Source organism: Zerene cesonia, chromosome 6, assembly GCF_012273895.1.
Source record: "Zerene cesonia ecotype Mississippi chromosome 6, Zerene_cesonia_1.1, whole genome shotgun sequence".
NCBI lineage: Eukaryota > Metazoa > Arthropoda > Insecta > Lepidoptera > Pieridae > Zerene > Zerene cesonia.
Genome location: NC_052107.1, coordinates 5,734,071 through 5,752,870, shown reverse-complemented (window position 1 = coordinate 5,752,870; position 18,800 = coordinate 5,734,071). Strand labels below are relative to the sequence as shown.

Here is an 18,800-nt window from a genome sequence, read left to right as displayed (position 1 = left end):
TAATCTTGTCATATCACTGTTTATTTGAACAAGTGTATATCTACATCTACCTGCATAATGTTTTCTCTAGTTTGTATATGACCATGTCAGTGGGTCACATTACACATGTTATGCCGTTCATTGATTACTTTTATAAATAATGAAGTAATACTAACCTAATTAACAGGTTGAATGTACGAACATTTTGCACATTGTTACCCTAATAATTCACTGAAAATTTTTCACTTAAAAAGAAGTGCGCTTTGAGTGACCACGGCAATTTCACAAAGCGAGTGGCTCTGAGTACCAGTTGTTTTTTCTTTTTTAAACATACTGTATACAACGTTTGAGATAAAGTTTAGAATATTTATCACGTGCAGAGATTTAGTGCTACAAATTATAAGTATAAATCAAATTAACGTCAAGCATGGAAGTGTTTTTGGTAATGTCAATGTTTATTTTAACTGTGAATTCTGTGGCGATTCGTGGACCTGAATACACTAGATATGACCCGTGCAGTTTAGGCTTAATATACTTTGAAAAATCAACCAATACTTCGTGGCAAGGCGTTATAAATTTTAGCCTATATCCTAGTATAAGTAATGCTGCAATCGAAATCAGTTTTGATAAACCTATGACTATTTATGGGGTAAGTTTTAGATTATTTATTTATAATTTTCTATCCGTAAATTGGCTAGCGCAAACTTGGATACGTGATAGCCTTTGATTCTTGTACAAAACACCGTTCTATGTTTAGATCTTGGAAGTTTTGCTTGAAATTAATCCCTATCCGTTTATCATATTCCAATTTGTAAAACAACAAACAACTATAATACCTACAATTATTACACACGTTACAGAGAAACAAAATCATTTTTATGTATTTCTTTATTCATTTTTACTCTAACTATATACAGCTTTCAACACTTCGAAGTTAAAATGAATAGTTCAATAAGTGTACATTTCACATGTAAACAAAGATATCAACAACTATTAAAGCAACAAGTCGGATGAGTAACTCATTCTCCGATATCAATGACGCCTTATCGGCCCGAACATAAGTAATTCTTAAGAAGGAGCTCGTAATATGGTCTGAGTAATCTGGGTTCGATAGTACTTGTAATATTGGTTACATCTATACTATAGATTGTATAGGTATTATTTGTCTAGATAAACTTCAATTATTTGGGTATGAAAAAAGATGTGATACAATATGAATATTATTAATTGAATTAATGTTTTCCTCCGTCATTCAATGTTTCCGTCATTCCTGATTTGTAGGTATATGTCTGCGTCCACTGGAAATTGGAGTGATAAATTTTTATTAAAGAAACTTATACATGACTGATAAAAATAAAGTTGAGATTATAAATGGATTAAGGCTATATTCTAGCATTTAGAATAAGAGAGAATTGGGTGCAGTGCATCATGAGCCCTTCTGTCGACCTTATGGGGAGTAGGGTCGTTGTGAGAGTTCGATACTTTATTATAACAGTTGTAAGACTTGTATATGCTTTATTTTACACACAACACATAGTTCTTATGTTCTTTAATAAATCAATCTGTCTTTCTCTGTCTTCTTATGAAACAAAGTACATCGGTACTTTTATTGAATAACGAAGTTTCTTTGAAGTCTATAATTTTATATAGTTTTATAGGTGTATTAGTTTGTGTCCTCGTGGTCAAAGATAATTAACAGGGATAGTGGCATCTACGGCAATTTTCGGAGGAATTAAAGCACAAATCTTAATTTAACTTTCCCTAAGAATATAACGGGTATGAGAGTGCGTATTATCTCTTCTTAAAATCGTATAATCCTCAGCTTATAATCACTCCGCTGCGGCGTAAAACAAAGACAAATAAACGAACGTGTTTTATTATTTATACAACATTATTACATATACATTTTATTTATATACAATATTAGTAAAGATGGAACTCATTTAACAGGCATCCCACAACACTATAATTACGGCAACGAACGATTGGAAGAAATTTGTACTGAAACCGAGTGGCGAATTACCGTCGAGATATGTATTTCATCTTGCAGAAAACAATAATGGAAATAATGTGCCTATTGTCACACAAGTTAAACTCAACGATTTAGTACTGTGTAATGCTACGGTGAAGGTAATTTTTTTATTGTTATTTCGTTCATATGCATTTAGAACTTCTTTCAGAATTGAATATACAATACAATTTTAGTTAAAATATCTTTTTATTCGCAATGAATAAAATGTTCGTTTAGGATACCTAACGTACCTTGGATATCGAGCTGTTTTAAAATATTATTTATCATTAAAGACAGGAACGTAAAGTACAAATTATTAGTAAATAAAAATATTACATAGTGTGAATGAGTTTATCGGAATTCATTATAGAATTTGTAGATTCTTAGTATTTTCTATATAGGTACTTAATGCTTACGTATGGCGGCACGTACATTTTATATTCTGCATTTAATGGGATTACTAAAGAATATTCTAATCAAGGGCTGTAGATGATAAATAGGAAATAAATGAGCAGATGAGGAAAGGGGATACGTAAAAAAAATCTCATAATTTTTTGCTCGCAAAACGAGAATGATGCCTGTATTCGTGTAGAGTTATTGAATCAATAATCAAATTATTTAGATTTGTAGCTCTAGGCGACAGTAGTTAAATCACAAATATTTGTATTATGTACGAAACAATTCTGATATGATTCGATTTCTTTAAAATGTGTAATGTTGAATGGAGATGTTATTTAACATATAAGTATACATGTGAAAAAATGATTGAGAAAATTAGTATAAGCAAAGCATCAAAAAGATCATTCCAGGGTTTTGATAAATTAATAACCTTTATTCTTAACTCACATCTTGCAATTTCTTGCAGGAAGATCAGACAATACAATCACTGAACGTAACCAAGTCAGATGATACTGTCCAGCGGCAAGTATGCGGCAGACGTGCGCTTCAGAATGCCGAACTGAATTCTGTGAGGACAGACGTTAAGGCCGGGGACTGGCCCTGGCATGTCGCTATACTAATTATTGGTCCCTATGAAATGAAACAAGCGATGTATCAATGCGGAGGCAACATTATTTCTAGAACTGCAGTTTTGACAGGTTAGTTTCAAAAAATCTAACATTGACATTATAGTTGCAGTTGCAATGCGTTAATAGCAATAACCTAAGATCTCACAGTTCGATTCAATAACATAATTATTTATTAGGATTTTGAACTAAATGAAATTGCTGTAGAATCGAGCAATTGAATCTTGTACTACGAAAGCAAACTTTAATTACAATCACGTATATCAACAATTTCAGTTGAAAGCTATCGTAATGCCAATATTTGTATTAAGCTCTCTGTACCGTTTGATATAATATATAAACCCTGCCCATCGTTTGCTTAAATTCATGTCATGGCATTGGCAATTATTGCTTGTGATGTTTCGAGTAGTTTCAATTTGACGTGAATGTAACATATATAATACTGGTAGTTATGTTGTTTTGGTTTAAATTCTACCATCAGAACAAGCTATTCTGGGTTGAGCAGAATATTATGATTCGGAATACGAAATTTTGAACTTGGTCCGGACTATTTCAGTAATAGGCCAAGCTCAAGGGAATCAAATAATTGGAGAATTTGGGTTGTACTAAATACTATATAGTATTTTATTTAAGAGCAGAAACAGGTTTCAATTGGATATTTAATTTAATTTCTTAAAATTTTGTACATGTCCCTGAACACGATTAAATTGCTTTTTTCCATGATTATAAATGGAAGATTTCGGTTGGTTTCGCTTTATCTATTCTCATTTCAGAGTCATATTAATCTAAAAACCAGTTGGGATATTGATTAAGATGAGTATCACATATTCTATTAACTCTAGTTTAATTTGCACACATATTTAGTGAAATGTTTGTTTTTCCAGCTGGGCATTGTATATTTTTAAATAGGGTTCGAATACCAGTATCGCGATTTGTAGTTGTAGCTGGAATAGACAACTTGCTTGATGCATTTCAAGTTGGTCGACAAACATTGCGTGTGAGTATAATTAAAATAAATCCTACTAATATTATAAATGCGAAAGTTTGTAAAGATGTGTGTGTGTGTTTGTTGCTCTTACACCCAAAAACTACTGAACCGATTGCAATGAAATTTGGAACGTAGACAGCTGAACAACTGGAATAACATATAGGCAACTTATTATCCCAATATTCCTAAGGGATACGGACTTACGCGGGTGAAACCGCGGGGCGCAGCTAGTTATAATCTAAAGATAGATAGGCAATAACTAGGTGACATTTAATATATTTACTATCCTTTTGTGTTAAAATGGGTTAGGAGGAAGGCTGGCCTCACTCAGCTGGAATACCTCTGTGAATTCAGAATCTAAATTCGGTACTGTTATAACTGTCTGAATCCCGATCTTTTTATATGTGTAAGGCGCTACCAAAAATCGAATTACGAATTCCGGCTATGTGAGGCATGCCAAAGATTTATCTTTTACCTTCTCATATTTATATATTTATTCAAGCCTTGATTATTGAACGATTTTATACAAGATTTCATATTTGAACCAAGGTCACATTATTTAATCTTCATATTGAGTATTTACAGGTACATATTAGTAACGATTCTCTGTAATAATTATGATTATAGGCTGTAGATATTATAATCCATCCAGCATTTCATTTGGATCTGGCAACTGCTGATTTAGCTGTCATTCGTGTAAATCAGTTTACATATACGGAATATGTTCAACCAATATGTATATGGGGTCCATCATATAACAAGGAAACTCTCTACGGAGAAACCGCACTGGTAAGTTATACCCACATAAATTGTAGCTACATAACTATTAAAAATAAACAGTTATTAATATACAACAATGTCAATGATTGAGATGTTATTTTCTAATTGATTTTTTAATAATCAATTCATATATTACCAAAGAGTAGATATGCTACAAAAATTCCTAGAATTCTACACAGATGTACAATTTCGCACTATTGTACTATAGTATTAATTGAAGTAGTGTGATAGAACAATATGAGAAAATTTAAGGTATATCTAACTGTACAATAGGATATGTGGACAAAAACGATGAAAACATGATTTTGACCTTTATTGACATTTATTTTAAAATTTCCTATAGCAATTTTTTTGAACTAAAACATTAAAATTCTATCGCTACACAGGCCGAAGGAGTATTCGAAATTAACTTATGATATAATCGCCCCTTTACATTATTCAACCCCTAACATAAGAGATTTTTAAAAGAAAAAAGAAGGTTATAATTAAAATGTGGAAAAATCGTGAAAAGTAACATTTTATCATTGTGTCTATTTATTCCCACACATTTATTTAAGTAGTTCTGAGAAAGTTGCATTAATTATTTGCATAAAACGTGTTGTATTCTAGATAGCTGGCTTTGGAACGACGGAAGAAAATAAGCTGTCGAACAAATTGAGGTCAACATACACTGTAGTGCAGAATGATACCACTTGCATTGCATATTCACCTCAGTTGTACATGAGTTTGTTGAACGAATTCACTTTTTGCGCAGGTCTAAATCCCGACTCAGGTAATGTTTCATAGATGTTATTATTTCATGTTTTCTTTTCTGTATAATGATGTGTTTACGATTGGTGCTGTTGAGGTTCATTATATTTAACATGATAATCATACCCTACCCTAAATTATACGTTCACGCATTCCCTAAAGCAGAGGTCATCAAGCATTTATAGTAGATCAGAATATAAATTTTTCGTCTGTTATGTTTAAGTATTCTTGTAATAATTTTTTACTTAGCCTGAACAACAAAAAACGAGAATCAAGAAAACGTGTATATTTCATTATTCGAAGCGTAGATCTAACGATTACAGATAAATTTCCCAGGAATTTCATCATTGAATCATTATATAGCGAAGATATAACAATGATATCTTAGTATAAGTGATATAAAATTATATTTTGTTGGTTGATTGAACTATAAACAAAATACTTACTTTGTTTTCTAGGTACGAGTCCTCTTCAAGGTGACAGTGGAGGCGGATTGGTAGTAGCCGTAATGCAACCAGATCACAAAGTTAGTTGGTTCCTACGTGGAGTGCTCTCAAAATGCGGGGTACCAAATGGAAAAACTTCGTGTGATCCTACCTTCTATGTAGTATATACAGACGTTGCACCACACTATGGCTGGATCTACCACAACAGCGGACTGAGCTATTTGAGCAATATAGTCGATTAATGTAACGGATTTTAATACTTTATATAATGTCATTTTAAAGGACCTGTATGAATACAACTTTGTAAATATGAATTAAGTGAATGTCACATTATAGAAATAAGAGAAGAACTAAAAAAAGTAAAAGTAAAAAGTTAGTATTAGATGTAAATAGAACAAATTATTATATTACTTTGAATTTGATTTATCCTCTTACCGTTTTGACGAACATTGATTACGTTTTATGTGTTAACTAATTACATAACGAAGTAGATGCCTGGTATGCGGACAATACAGCTAATAAATCCTCACCTAATTGTCCTTTTGAAAAAATTGTACCCTGGTTATAACTTCTCACATTCATATCAACAATGTGGATTTTCCTTTATGTATTAGGTAACAATTAAAACTATTATCCCTACCCTTACGTAGATAAATTTATGTGTTGTAGACTGGAAGAAAAGTTAATTTTCGATAAGTGACGTTTTATAAAAGAGATTTTATGATAAAATACCCACCCGTATTTTGTGACCAAGGAGATGCGCTCCGTAGATTCAATTACATGCTGTCGCTGAGCAGGCATTAAGAACAGCTATGAAATATATTCGAAATTTTCTGATTCTCGCTTTACCAATTCCTTTCGAAGTTGCCCTACAATTTCATCTTTGAGAAAATGCATTAAAAATCATTGCGAAATTGTTTTGGTTAAACAATATTAGTAATCACTGCGTTTAAATATTACTTCTGCATTTATATCATTCTTCAAAAACTTCATAGTAACATCCTATATTTATAAAAAAAGTTATTTATCCCATTTTGAATAAATTAGTGTATACAGTACCCGTAATATTCATTGATTAAAAACTTGACGTCGCAGCTTTCTTTAAAAATACTTCATGTTAGCCAATTTTCTTAGATAATATTGAATTAACTAAGCTATTGTTTCCAGACGAGCAACTGATAAAAATCCGATAAAATAAAAGCTGAATGGAGGTAATAGGTTTCTCAAACAATGGCTACTGTACTGAAGACACTTTATAGGAAAAAATTTATAAAATATAGGCAAATCTTTTATGGATGGAGACAAAATGGATCGCATAGTACAGTGTACGAAATAGAGCAATGACATATTGACCGAGAAATAATTTAAAAGAAAAAACATAAATTTAACTTCACCGAAGTCACGAGCAAAAGCTAGTGTTGATAAAAAATCAAGACTAAATAAGTGAAAATTTGCATTTGCATTCTAGCCTATCGTCCATTTAATCTGAGGACAACCAAAAAAAAAATCACTTTTTTTTTATGTCATAGCGGGCAACTGAGCTGGTGGTTCGCCTGATGGTAAGCGATCACCACCGCCCATGAACATTCGCAAAGGTAGGGCCTCTGCGACTGCGCTGCCCGCTTTTTGGGGTAAGGGAAAAAGGAATGGATTAACGATTGGAAAGAAGGAATGGACTGGGACGGGTGAGGAAAAGGAAACGGGCCTCCGGCTCCCCCACTCACCGTACGAAACACAGTGGCATGCCACTATTTCACGCCGGTTTTCTGTGGGGGTGTGGTACTTCCCCGGTGCGAGCTGGCCCAATTCGTGCCGAAGCGTGCTCGACTCCCACAATAATCTCTTAATTCGTTCCACTGGTTAGGAAATATTAAATGCCAAACACGTACAGAATAAATACATATATGAAGATATATTTGTATTTGTTTTTTCTGAGATAATAAATCCTTATTTTCATCAATTGATTATTATCAATTGATGAAAATAAGGATTCTTGGAATGAGGCAATCAATTTGTACTGTCTTTACATTTTTCTTATAACACGTGGATATAGTAGAACCTCTTGATATTAATGTCAAATTAACAGTACTACTTGGATTATCTGCTCAGTAGAGCTAAAGTTACATGTGTTGAATTCTTTGAAGTTTGGGGGCCTCACATACTGTTATTACTAATCCTACTAATATTATAAATGCGAAAGTTTGTAAGGATGTGTGTGTGTTTGTTGCTCTGTTCACGCAAAAACTACTGAACCGATTGCAATGAAATTTGGTACGTAGATAGCTGTACAACTGGAATAACATATAGGCAACTTTATATCCCGATATTCCTACGGGATGCGGACTTACGCGGGATTGTAAAATTCTGATACATTTTAAACTGTGAAAAAAATTGCGAATATTGATTGTATTATTTTATATATGTTTTAATGCGTTGAAATATAATGTATTCTTTACTCATTATATACACCATTGAAAATTTCTTCAAGATAATGGAGCCAATGAAACACTTTGAAAACAATACTATAAATATTCTTATGAAAATTATCGAAAACAATTTGTAAGAAAAAAATATGCAGAAAGAAATCTTAAAAGATAATGCTTAGTGCAGACATCGTTTCGAGTAACAGCCAGTTACTACTTAAAAAAATTATAACAATAATTAGTTTCATAATTTTAAAAACGAAGGTATCTCTATACTTTAGGGAAGTTGAACAACTTTTCGTTTTAATTAAAAGTTTCGTTTAATGAGACTCGTCTTTCCCCTTCGACATAATTCTTTTTTTCATTAAATTCATTATAATCATTTTAATTAAATCATGTACCTATAGTAATGGTGGCCTAACAGACAGCACAAAACTACAGACACATATTTATTTAATTTATTTACTGTATATAAATCAAACAAAAGTGCTCTTAAAATAAACTTTACATTTTGTAAATTGTACCTGCAATAAAAATGCACTGTATTGCAGCACTCACCAAGTGATCAACTGAAAATATATGCTTAACTTGTTGTAATGTAATTTGTAAACAATTCCCAACTAATCACTCTTTAAATTATTCCAACAAACAAGCTCATTCTAAATTAACGATAACGCCAACATTGTGAATTCCTATACCAATGTTTTGATAATAAATATAGTTATAAATCTTAGCGACTAATACGTGAACCATAAACCGAGGAGTAAACTAGCGGAGCTTTGCGACCGACCATTGGTGCATGGCCATGCATTTAATGAGTCTGTAACAAACATCCGATCATGCAGTTCGGTTGAATTCCGTTGGATTCATAGTTAAACGTTTGATTGCGAGGTTAGTAATGAAGATAATTGAATAGAAATGCACGAATAGTTTCGGTTCACTCCAATTTCAAGGTGTATTGAAGCTATGTTCAGAGCACTTCAAAGTATTCGGTACTTTGAACTACGTGCATAAAGCATATTAGATGTATTTGGAAAAAGGTTATAGGAGTCAAATTATAAACAGAGTTCTGAAACATTCTGCAACAGATTTCTTGAATTTCAAAAAGTACCTACCATATAACGGGTAATATATACGCTACTACGAACAAAGTTTCCACCCACTGCTAATTTCATGTTTTCGCGGAACATTTTTATGGACTTATAATCGTTTTAACTATGTAGGAGTAGCTGTATCCCGCGGCGTCTATCTATGTACCAAATTTCATACAGATATGATAAGCTGATTTCGTGTAAAAGGCTAACAGACATCCATACATCCATCCAGTTTAATGACTTCCGCGTTTATAATATTAATAGGATCAATTCGTTAATACACATAAACATTAATTTAGTTATAGGTACGATTAATTTTTATTTGATTACTTCAAATAAAAAAGCAGTGGTGGCTTAGTGGTGAGAACCTCGGACTTCAAAAATCGATAAGTCGGGGTTCGAGACCGGGCGAGCATGCAGGAAATAAATTGATTTTTCAATTTATCTGCACATGTGGACAACATCACCACTGCTTAAAACGGTGAAGGAAAACATCGTGAGGAAACCGGCATGTCCAAGAATCAAAAGTTCGACGACATGTGACATCTGCCAACCCGCACTTGGCCAGCGTGGCGGATTATGGCCTGAACCCTCATAGGAGGCCTGTATCCCAGCAGTGGGATCGTGTATGGACTGATGATGATGATGATGATAATTAAATTGTTGATTTCCAACATGAAATTTAAGATATTATTGAGAACGAAAGCAATATAAAAAACATGTAACAAAATAATAACTTTATCTATTTGCGTAGATGTATTTTACTAGACGTGATCACATTGACGGGACTGAAAATTGTTTCACTTTATCCTAATATATTTACACCACGCAATAAGAAGCCTTAAGGGCAAGAGATAAAGACCGTTTTGCCTGCTTACAGTCGCTTTTGTAACTCTTATTTCGTGCTAGACAAGCGATTGATTCGAGAATAATGACTATGAGTTAAAGGAATGGTGTAATTTTGTGAGAAGGGCGTCGGAGAGTATTCTAGTGTTTTTTCCTGTAACGGAAGATACAATGTTTCGTAGATAATAGAGTACGTACTGCTATATAGTTTTTGATATCCTTTTGCAATTTGATAGTTGTAATAGTAGACGTTAGACACACAATGACACAATTTGGGGTAAATTTTATTTTATATTCAAAACCATTTGTATCCTACATTTTTTTTTATGTCATAGCGGGCAACTAGGCTGGTGGTTCGCCTGATGGTAAGCGATCACCACCGCCCATGAACATTCGCAAAGGTAGTGCCTCTACGAATGTGCTGCCCGCGTTTATGGAGTAAGAGAAAAGGAAAGGATTAAAGACTGGAAAGAAGGAATGGTCTGGGATGGGTGAGGAAAAGGAGACGGGCCTACTACATGTACTCTTTTCTTTCCTTCTTTCTAATTTACTGCTACTAGCATTATGAAATATAATTTAGCTATTAGTTTTATTTAACTTATATCTTGACGTAAATATTTATAAAAATTAACCGTGAGTTAATTATATAGTCCTCTAGCTAGCACAGAATAATTATATATTTTTTTAAATTGTCGTCCGTTTAATTCACACTCGTGTTATGAAAATGAATAAATATTTTTTCACGTATAAGCGGTTAAAGTGCATGTGATTTACTTGCTCACTACACGAGAACGAAAATATTAAAACGTGGATTCCTATTAGCCGAGCCATAACTTTTGCTCATGCAAATATAAAATAATTATTCTTGTTTCCACTGAATAACGTTATTTCGTTGAGGACGTAATGCTATTTTTTAGATTGTATCCGGTTAACGTATTAATTTTGAATAATGAAACACTAGCAAATTAGTTAATTTAAATGCATACACAAAATCATGATTTACGCTATACCATGTGCTTGTTTTGCTTTATATATGCACTCTGCATGTTAGATAAAAAATATAGGTAAATAAAAAATTATTATATATAAGACCAGACTGTTTTTGGACCAAAGGACTGAAATGATTGATAAGCGATAGTATTCTATTCATATAGAGCGATATTATACTTTTTTACCTGTTTGTAACATGAATAAGTTTGTAACATTAAAAATAATATTCAAACGTAAACGTAAATATAAAAAAGTAATGAGCTCAAAAGAACCGTTAAATTTAACACTGAATACGTATAATAGTCCATAATTTGAAAATATACCGAAATTTCTAAGCGATAACGAGAGTGGAGTAATTTTTCATATCAGTATCAAAGCGTTTATTCTTTTCTTTGATGTGCCGTAATTCTTTCGATGGAGGATATTCTAGGCACGTTCCCTCATAATCATGTTCCAGTGTTCCAATGTTTGATAAAGCAGCGTGTCTTGTGCGAAAAATGACTTTGCCATTTGAGAAAATATAGAATATGGAACTAACGTCCAATCTCGGGTTTCTTTCTTTTGATTTATGTGCAGACGAAGGGTTGATACCACATCTCAATAATTACCTGTATTATTTTCATGGATGGATGTCAATGGGTACACTACTATATTGTACGATTAGATATTGTTTTATTAATTCTTATTTCAAAAAATTTACGTCGTTTGTGACGTCATAATATTGGATCGATTATCACCTACTTCGAAACATTTATTACCTCGCTTTTGCCTCTAGTCAACATCACCATAAAACTGATAATATTTTATGATCACGGTCTCCGTGAAATACAGTTGAATTTAGTGAATTGCCCACCAAATATAGATATGAAAATTAAGGGAGGTTTGTGTTTATTTACCACAATTCGTACTCGTAATTTGGCATCTAAAACTGCCTTTTAAACATCAAATTGCGGTGCCTGCGGTCTGGAAAAAATAATTACTTTTAAATAAAGAAACATTAAAGTCATCAAAGGCACACTTCCAGTAGATTAATCAGGAAGTTCCCAGTCGTTTAACAAAGTAAATTGCTACAAACGGCTAACAGTGAGTGTAATTACGCTGATCGTTATTGAGAGAACGTATCTGCCGGCTAACCGCACGCACCCTAAACGAGTTTAACTCAGAGAGGCTGCTAATGATTTGGTAACTAGATACGCTGTACTGTGTCGCTATTTCATTTCTAACCGATGACTATTAATTACACATAAAAGAAGAAAGAAGATTACATTTCTAGTTGCCGTCACGCGAATCTTCAGCTATTGACATTTTATAAGGCGTAAACATAAAAGATCATTAGCAGATTCTCCGCTTTAATCTGTGTATGGCGAATGAAAATAGACCTTTGTCGTTAGAAATAGAGACTACAATGCTTTAAGATTTTAAGAAAGAGAAGGAGGTGCAAAGTTCAAGAGTGTACTAGAAATAACACGATCAGGGGGAAACCAAAACCTTCATAAAGGGAAAGTGTCGCCAGTACATGAAGACACAATCGGTGCCAATAAAGTTGCGTCGACACCCTTAGCAATAAGTAAAGGCGAAATAGCGCGTAACGCTGGGGGAAAACAGTATTAATACTTATGGTTAATTGTGACGGGATTCTGCGCGTCTAAAATGTCGCTGCAAGTTATTGTTGTTAATGACACCTGGTGGGTCGTAAAAATGTATAGAAAATTAGCCCTAACTGCTATATTTATTGATTGAAAATTTTAATTCGTAAATCATAACTGAAGGTTTTATCTACTTATCAAATTTCAAGTGTCAAAAAAAATACAAAAATTTTGCAAGGCAGTAAGTTTGTTATTGTTCATTTGCATATCTTCTGTCATCAAAAGTTCGACGACATGTGACATCTGCCAACCCGCACTTGGCCAGCGTGGTGGATTATGGCCTGAACCCTCACAGGAGGCCTGTGTCCCAGCAGTGGGAACATGTATGGGCTGATGATGATGATGATGATATCTTCTGTCACATCGCAATTTGCAATGATGCAATCGATTGACGTAACTTATAAAAGATCAAGGAATTGACAGTTCGTTTATAGTTCGTGGTATCGATACCTTCCGAGCAAGCCATAGCACGTTATTATCACCTATATTTTTATTTAGAGACTTGCAAAAGCATACACATAATCTCAATTATTCTCTCACAACCCAAATTTTAACGAACACATTAATATCACAAGCTTTTGCCCATTTCTTTGGAATTACCTCTAAAATATTGTAAAGGATCGCCCAAGTTCCATTTTACCGCCACGAGAGGGTGATAGTCCTGTCTTCCCTCCAGACGTGTTCGGACTTACAACGAGTGAAGTGCACGTGGTTCATTAAAGCGGGCATGAGTGAGCACATAGCACCAACTTTTATTGCCAATCGCGGCACCTACGGGGAATTTTACGGAAATTAATTTTATAGCGGAGGAATTCACTTTATCCCTACAAAATTATTCCCTGTTTTATACGTGTTTGCTGATACAAAGATGTTGGTAAACGAATTCGCTGTGGGTAGTCCAAACATTAGTTAGTAGAATATACGGATTTATACTGTGATATTTTTTTATCATTTGTCAACTAGTTGTCTCACGTATGTAACTATAATGATATTCTTTTGAATTGATTTTTGATTACCAAAGTAACATTATTTTTGTCCAACGCAAAATTACTTATATTTTATTATTCAAAATACATGCGAATATCACTATCTCTATTTGTACACTTAAGGTAAATAACGAATTAAAAAATTACTTACAAAAAAACCTAGACCAAAATTTAACAAAGAAAATTATTGTGAACCAAAAATTATTCATCATTTATTTATTCATAACATACACATATTCATTAATTATTCATTAATCGTATAAAAATTGTTTTTAATTTTTCCTTTGAAACATAAACCAATATATTTTGTAGTTCAACATAAACAACATTTAAAAAAAAATGTTTATTATACCACTACTCCGGCGACGCAGTCCCCTTGTCGCCTCACTTTATTTATCAGTCTTTCTACTCTCTTATATGTGAAATGTTGAATTCTTGGTGGCTTTATTTCCAAGAAGGCGATAAACAAATGAAAATGCGCCTCAATTTCCAAGAAAACTCCACTAAGCGCGGCTGACAAAGCGTTGTAATAGTTAAGTACGTGAGCGTCATTCATATTGAGAATTATGGCATGAGTGATGATTCGTGGTAAACAAAATACATATTAGATAAATTTGATACTACTATATAAAACAAAATCTGTCTGGCGAAACAGATTTTGATGCGGTTTATTAAATGGTGGTTGAGGAGGAAGCCGTGGCGGGCCGCTAGTCCTATTATAAAAATGTAAAGGAAAAATCTTAGACGCCTGAATAACATTAATTCAAAATTTTATGAACGTGGAAAATGAGGTGTTAAAATTCCGTTTATAAGTAAGTTATTATTTACAGCCCTTTTTATGTAATTTCTGTACAAAATATTTTATCTGGAAATGCATTTTCTATGATAACAGTGTAACGATAAAATAATAAACCACGCGCCGCACGCTATAATTAAAAATGAAAGCTAATAGAGAAAAAAGTAGGAAGCAAATTCAACACTGAATCGTACATATTAGTCAGCCCTAAAATAATCTCTCTATTACCAACTACATTCCATAGACATTAATAGATTTCTTTTTTCGTGAACAATATCCATTAAGGGAATTTATCATTGAGAGCAATAAATTAAGGGACCCTTCTGTTAAAAAAATGCAGTTGAACGCGCTACCGGAAAGCTGTATTTAGAGAAAAATACATTAGAATATAATGACCAATTTCGTAGACAATAAGCAGTATAGTAATTCGATCTGACGGTTTTTGTAGGGCTCATTTGCCTCGAGGCAATCATGAGCCCTTGATGCAATGAATTTTAAGAAGATAATCTGCCAATACAATCATGATATATTTTGCTCTATATGAACAAAGGGTATATGTGATATTTTATTCTCATAGTTTTGTTTCATACAAAGCAAGTTAAAATTAATATGGGAATGAAACTTGAGGGACCGTTCTGTGGACATATTGGTCCGTAAATATACTCTAAAAGCGCCTCCAGCGGATATAAACTAATGGTTGCTTAAGCAAAACCATTCGCTTTATTCCCTACAAAAGTCCCATTGAAAAGGGCTCCGTGCAGCACCCCTTCGAATAATTTAAGTTTTTCCATTGTAATTTTTATGGGTACATGAAAGAAGAAATGGAGTTACATAAGCCCTTGATCAATCGCAGTCGAATTTGGGATTTTGATGAGGCCTTTGATGGAATAACGATGAACATGAGCCTCGTGTATTGACTATATTGTTTTATTTATTATTCGACCAAATCTCTCTGTAGGGACATGATTTGGATATAATATGTGTATTGGATTTGATTACAATTTGTGACTACTAACTCTTGCTTTTATATTTATGTCACTAACTGTTGCGTTAAAAAGTATTTCGTGAATTATATCAATAACATCATAAGGTATGGGGATGCGTGTTCATTTCTTTTCAAATCATAAATTTTTGCAGCTATAACATACATACAATAACTTTTACATTCCTTTTTTACGAAATGAAATGAAATATTTCTTTACACCAAATAATGCTTCTTTCATATTTAGAGGCGCTTTTTTACGTACAGTCACGATCGTATCATTTGATTAAGCCCTTCGCGGCTGCCAATAAATCTCACTTAAAATTCCCTTCAATGTTTAATGTTATCTATAAAGAATTCTACGTTGTGCCACTGTAACGTGACAGCTTGATAACAGAGAAAAAGGACGCACATTCATTTATTGCGTAAGTATCGCAGGTCCCTGTAACACGCGCCTGCTTCCTGCTATAATAGATTGCCTGTTTAAGCTGAAGAGAGAAGATGTGACGTCGTATAAAACGATGAGAGATGACTGAAAATTATAAACCGACATAGTTGAAAATAACCTTTTAATATTAACGATAAGATCTTTTATGGACCCTCAATGTAAGGTTGTGTTTTGGGATTCGATATATCCAAGACAAATGCAATACTAATGGGTATATTACGACGATGCATGCAATTGTAATTACATCGTTTAATTGTGAAAACGTTTCATCAACTTATGGAGGGATTGGAACTTTTAATACGAATTCACATGTGACATTTAATTACAGCATTCTTAAAATAAACGAAAATTGAGGCATTAAAATTACATTAATTATAAAGATAATTAATTATAAAAGGCATGAGGTATTTTATCAGTTTTAATTTTTGTCTGTATTTCGAATTTAATGAAGCAATTTATATTTTTATTACAAAATATTTGTCGTCCTTTGTTCACTCTTAGTTACTATTTTTCAGATGAACACATCACCTATTTACGTTCTACTTGTTTTTCATAAATAATAAAACACAATTCTAACCGAAGATAAAACATCGCAATAAAACACGGCTAATTAACGTAAATAAAACCTTACATACGACAAACAAATCCCCAATAAATTTATAGATGAAATTATAGCTGACTTCATTGATACCGTAGGTAGCGCTGTCCCAGCTAAAGTAAACATACAGTACATTATGCGTAGCGACCGACCGTAAGATTGATCGCTGGTTCACATGACACTCGGCCTGAAAGCTGCCACCCTTCTGATGACTTCACTAACCGTTATTTATGGAGGGCTTTACCCAAATCCCCTGAAATCTCCTCATTTAAATCCGTTTTTAAAGTTTCCACGTGACATTTGACGCGTATATTGGGGTAATTTTTTAATCTTATAACGAGATGATAAAATGTTTTAAAACAAATATTTGATTCTCAATTTAAAGTTTTTTTTTTATTGTTCAATAAAATTCGTTTAAAATAAAAATTAATCGAGTGGAAAAGTGTTTTAATGTCGGGGAAAGTATTATGTTTGAAAACTTAATTTGGAGTTTAGCGTACGAGAAAAGCGTAATTTAAACAAAAGAAATTAATTCTATTACCTCTCATATGCAGGTGGCGAAGTTTAAATTGCAAAGAAAAACAAACAGAATTTTGCACACGAAATCACAAAGTTACATACCTTGTTATAAAGTTTGAACGAAATTTAAACAACTTCAAATGAATGCGGAGAATGGGGATAGTTTTTTCTGCATATGCTCTGCATGTAAAGCGATGAATTTGATATTAATCTATACTGTATAAACCATAACATTTGGCGTCGCATGGCAGACATTTTGTGACAGTTAATGAAAACTAAGAGCTATATAAATCACAAAGAAAACAAATATAATACGATAGCACAGAGCTCCCCAAGCATGTTTTTTATAATTATTGTTTAACTTTCTATAGGCATCTAAAGGGAAATATAAAATGTTATAATAAAATCCACCCTGCAATTGGATAGAGTGATTCAATACTCTCAAAAGCATGCCTCTGCAGTAGGAACATATATGAGCTGATGATAATGAAAGGTAATGCACATATAGAAAAATATGTCTACTGCAGACACATTAGTATATAAATATATAGATGATATTAATATAAATGATATACGTCAAATACTTACGTATATCATTTATTTTTAACATCAAACTTGGTAGGTAAATAATTGCAGTGCAATGCACTAGCCAAGGTGAGTGAGGGAGGGTGAACGAAACCGCAACCGCAAGCCCATCATTTATTTTTGAGCAATAGCACCTGTACTGCCTGACAATAAAGGCGTCATGTTTGCTCTATAGTTATATTGTATTCTACCCTCGCCAAAAAATCTCGGCTGGCCATTCATTAACGTCTGCGTTGACTTTTATTAATTAGTTCTACTACCTAAGTGAATAATTTTTTTTAGTTTTTATTTCATAATCATAACCAATGATAAATGTAAAGTTGTGTTTAGGTTTAGATGTGTTTGAAGAGTATTAATTTAATGCAGACATTTAAGCCTTTACGTTATTTGAGGCCACGTATCAAATGTTCATCCAGTGCTGTCTCCATACTGGATGATGGATCAAATCTCTGTCGTCATACACATAATCCAAGTTGCACTGAATTTATCGCACTAGTTTTAAAAGTAGACCGTCTATCCAGTAACAAGACTGGAATAAATATATATTTTCATTCACTGGAATGGAATAATGATGATCGGGAATTATACGTATTATTTAAATCGCTTCAATTTCTGATCGGTAATTATGATGAAGCATTAAATTAAAATTAAAAGTAGGCAACAATGATAAGTGCCACATTAGATCTCCAATCTCCTTAACTGTCTTACAATAATGTTATTTAAAAAAAAAAACCTATCCATATTATATAGTACATATACCTACATACAAATGGAAACAATGAGATGTTTATTTAATTAAAATTTTAAATGATTTGACAGACAGCACCGGAAAGTCCGACAATGAATGGCGGGTTTACCGACAACACATAACCGCAGCTTTAGAAGGGTAAAAACTCGCCAACCTTACT

The 18,800-nt window shown here is 33.0% G+C and overlaps 2 protein-coding genes across 2 annotated transcripts in view; one reads left to right on the top strand and one right to left on the bottom strand.

Annotated features, from left to right (window-relative positions):
• The first annotated feature begins 406 nt into the window (after positions 1–406).
• LOC119840615 (serine protease gd-like) lies at positions 407–6,221 on the top strand. Its single transcript, XM_038367303.1, has 7 exons — positions 407–628; positions 1,930–2,109; positions 2,856–3,087; positions 3,900–4,012; positions 4,631–4,792; positions 5,393–5,555; positions 5,992–6,221. The coding sequence occupies exons 1-7, from the start codon at positions 407–409 to the stop codon at positions 6,219–6,221; spliced, it is 1,302 nt and encodes a 433-aa protein (XP_038223231.1).
• Positions 6,222–13,614: 7,393 nt separating this feature from the next.
• Positions 13,615–18,800, bottom strand: part of LOC119840614 — a 122,599-nt gene continuing 117,413 nt past the window's right edge. The window contains exons 14-15 of the mRNA XM_038367302.1: positions 14,317–14,477; positions 13,615–13,749 (exon numbers count right to left, since the gene is read on the bottom strand). Coding sequence (XP_038223230.1) covers positions 13,615–13,749; positions 14,317–14,477 — 296 coding nt within the window. The remainder of the gene's footprint in view (positions 13,750–14,316; positions 14,478–18,800) is intronic.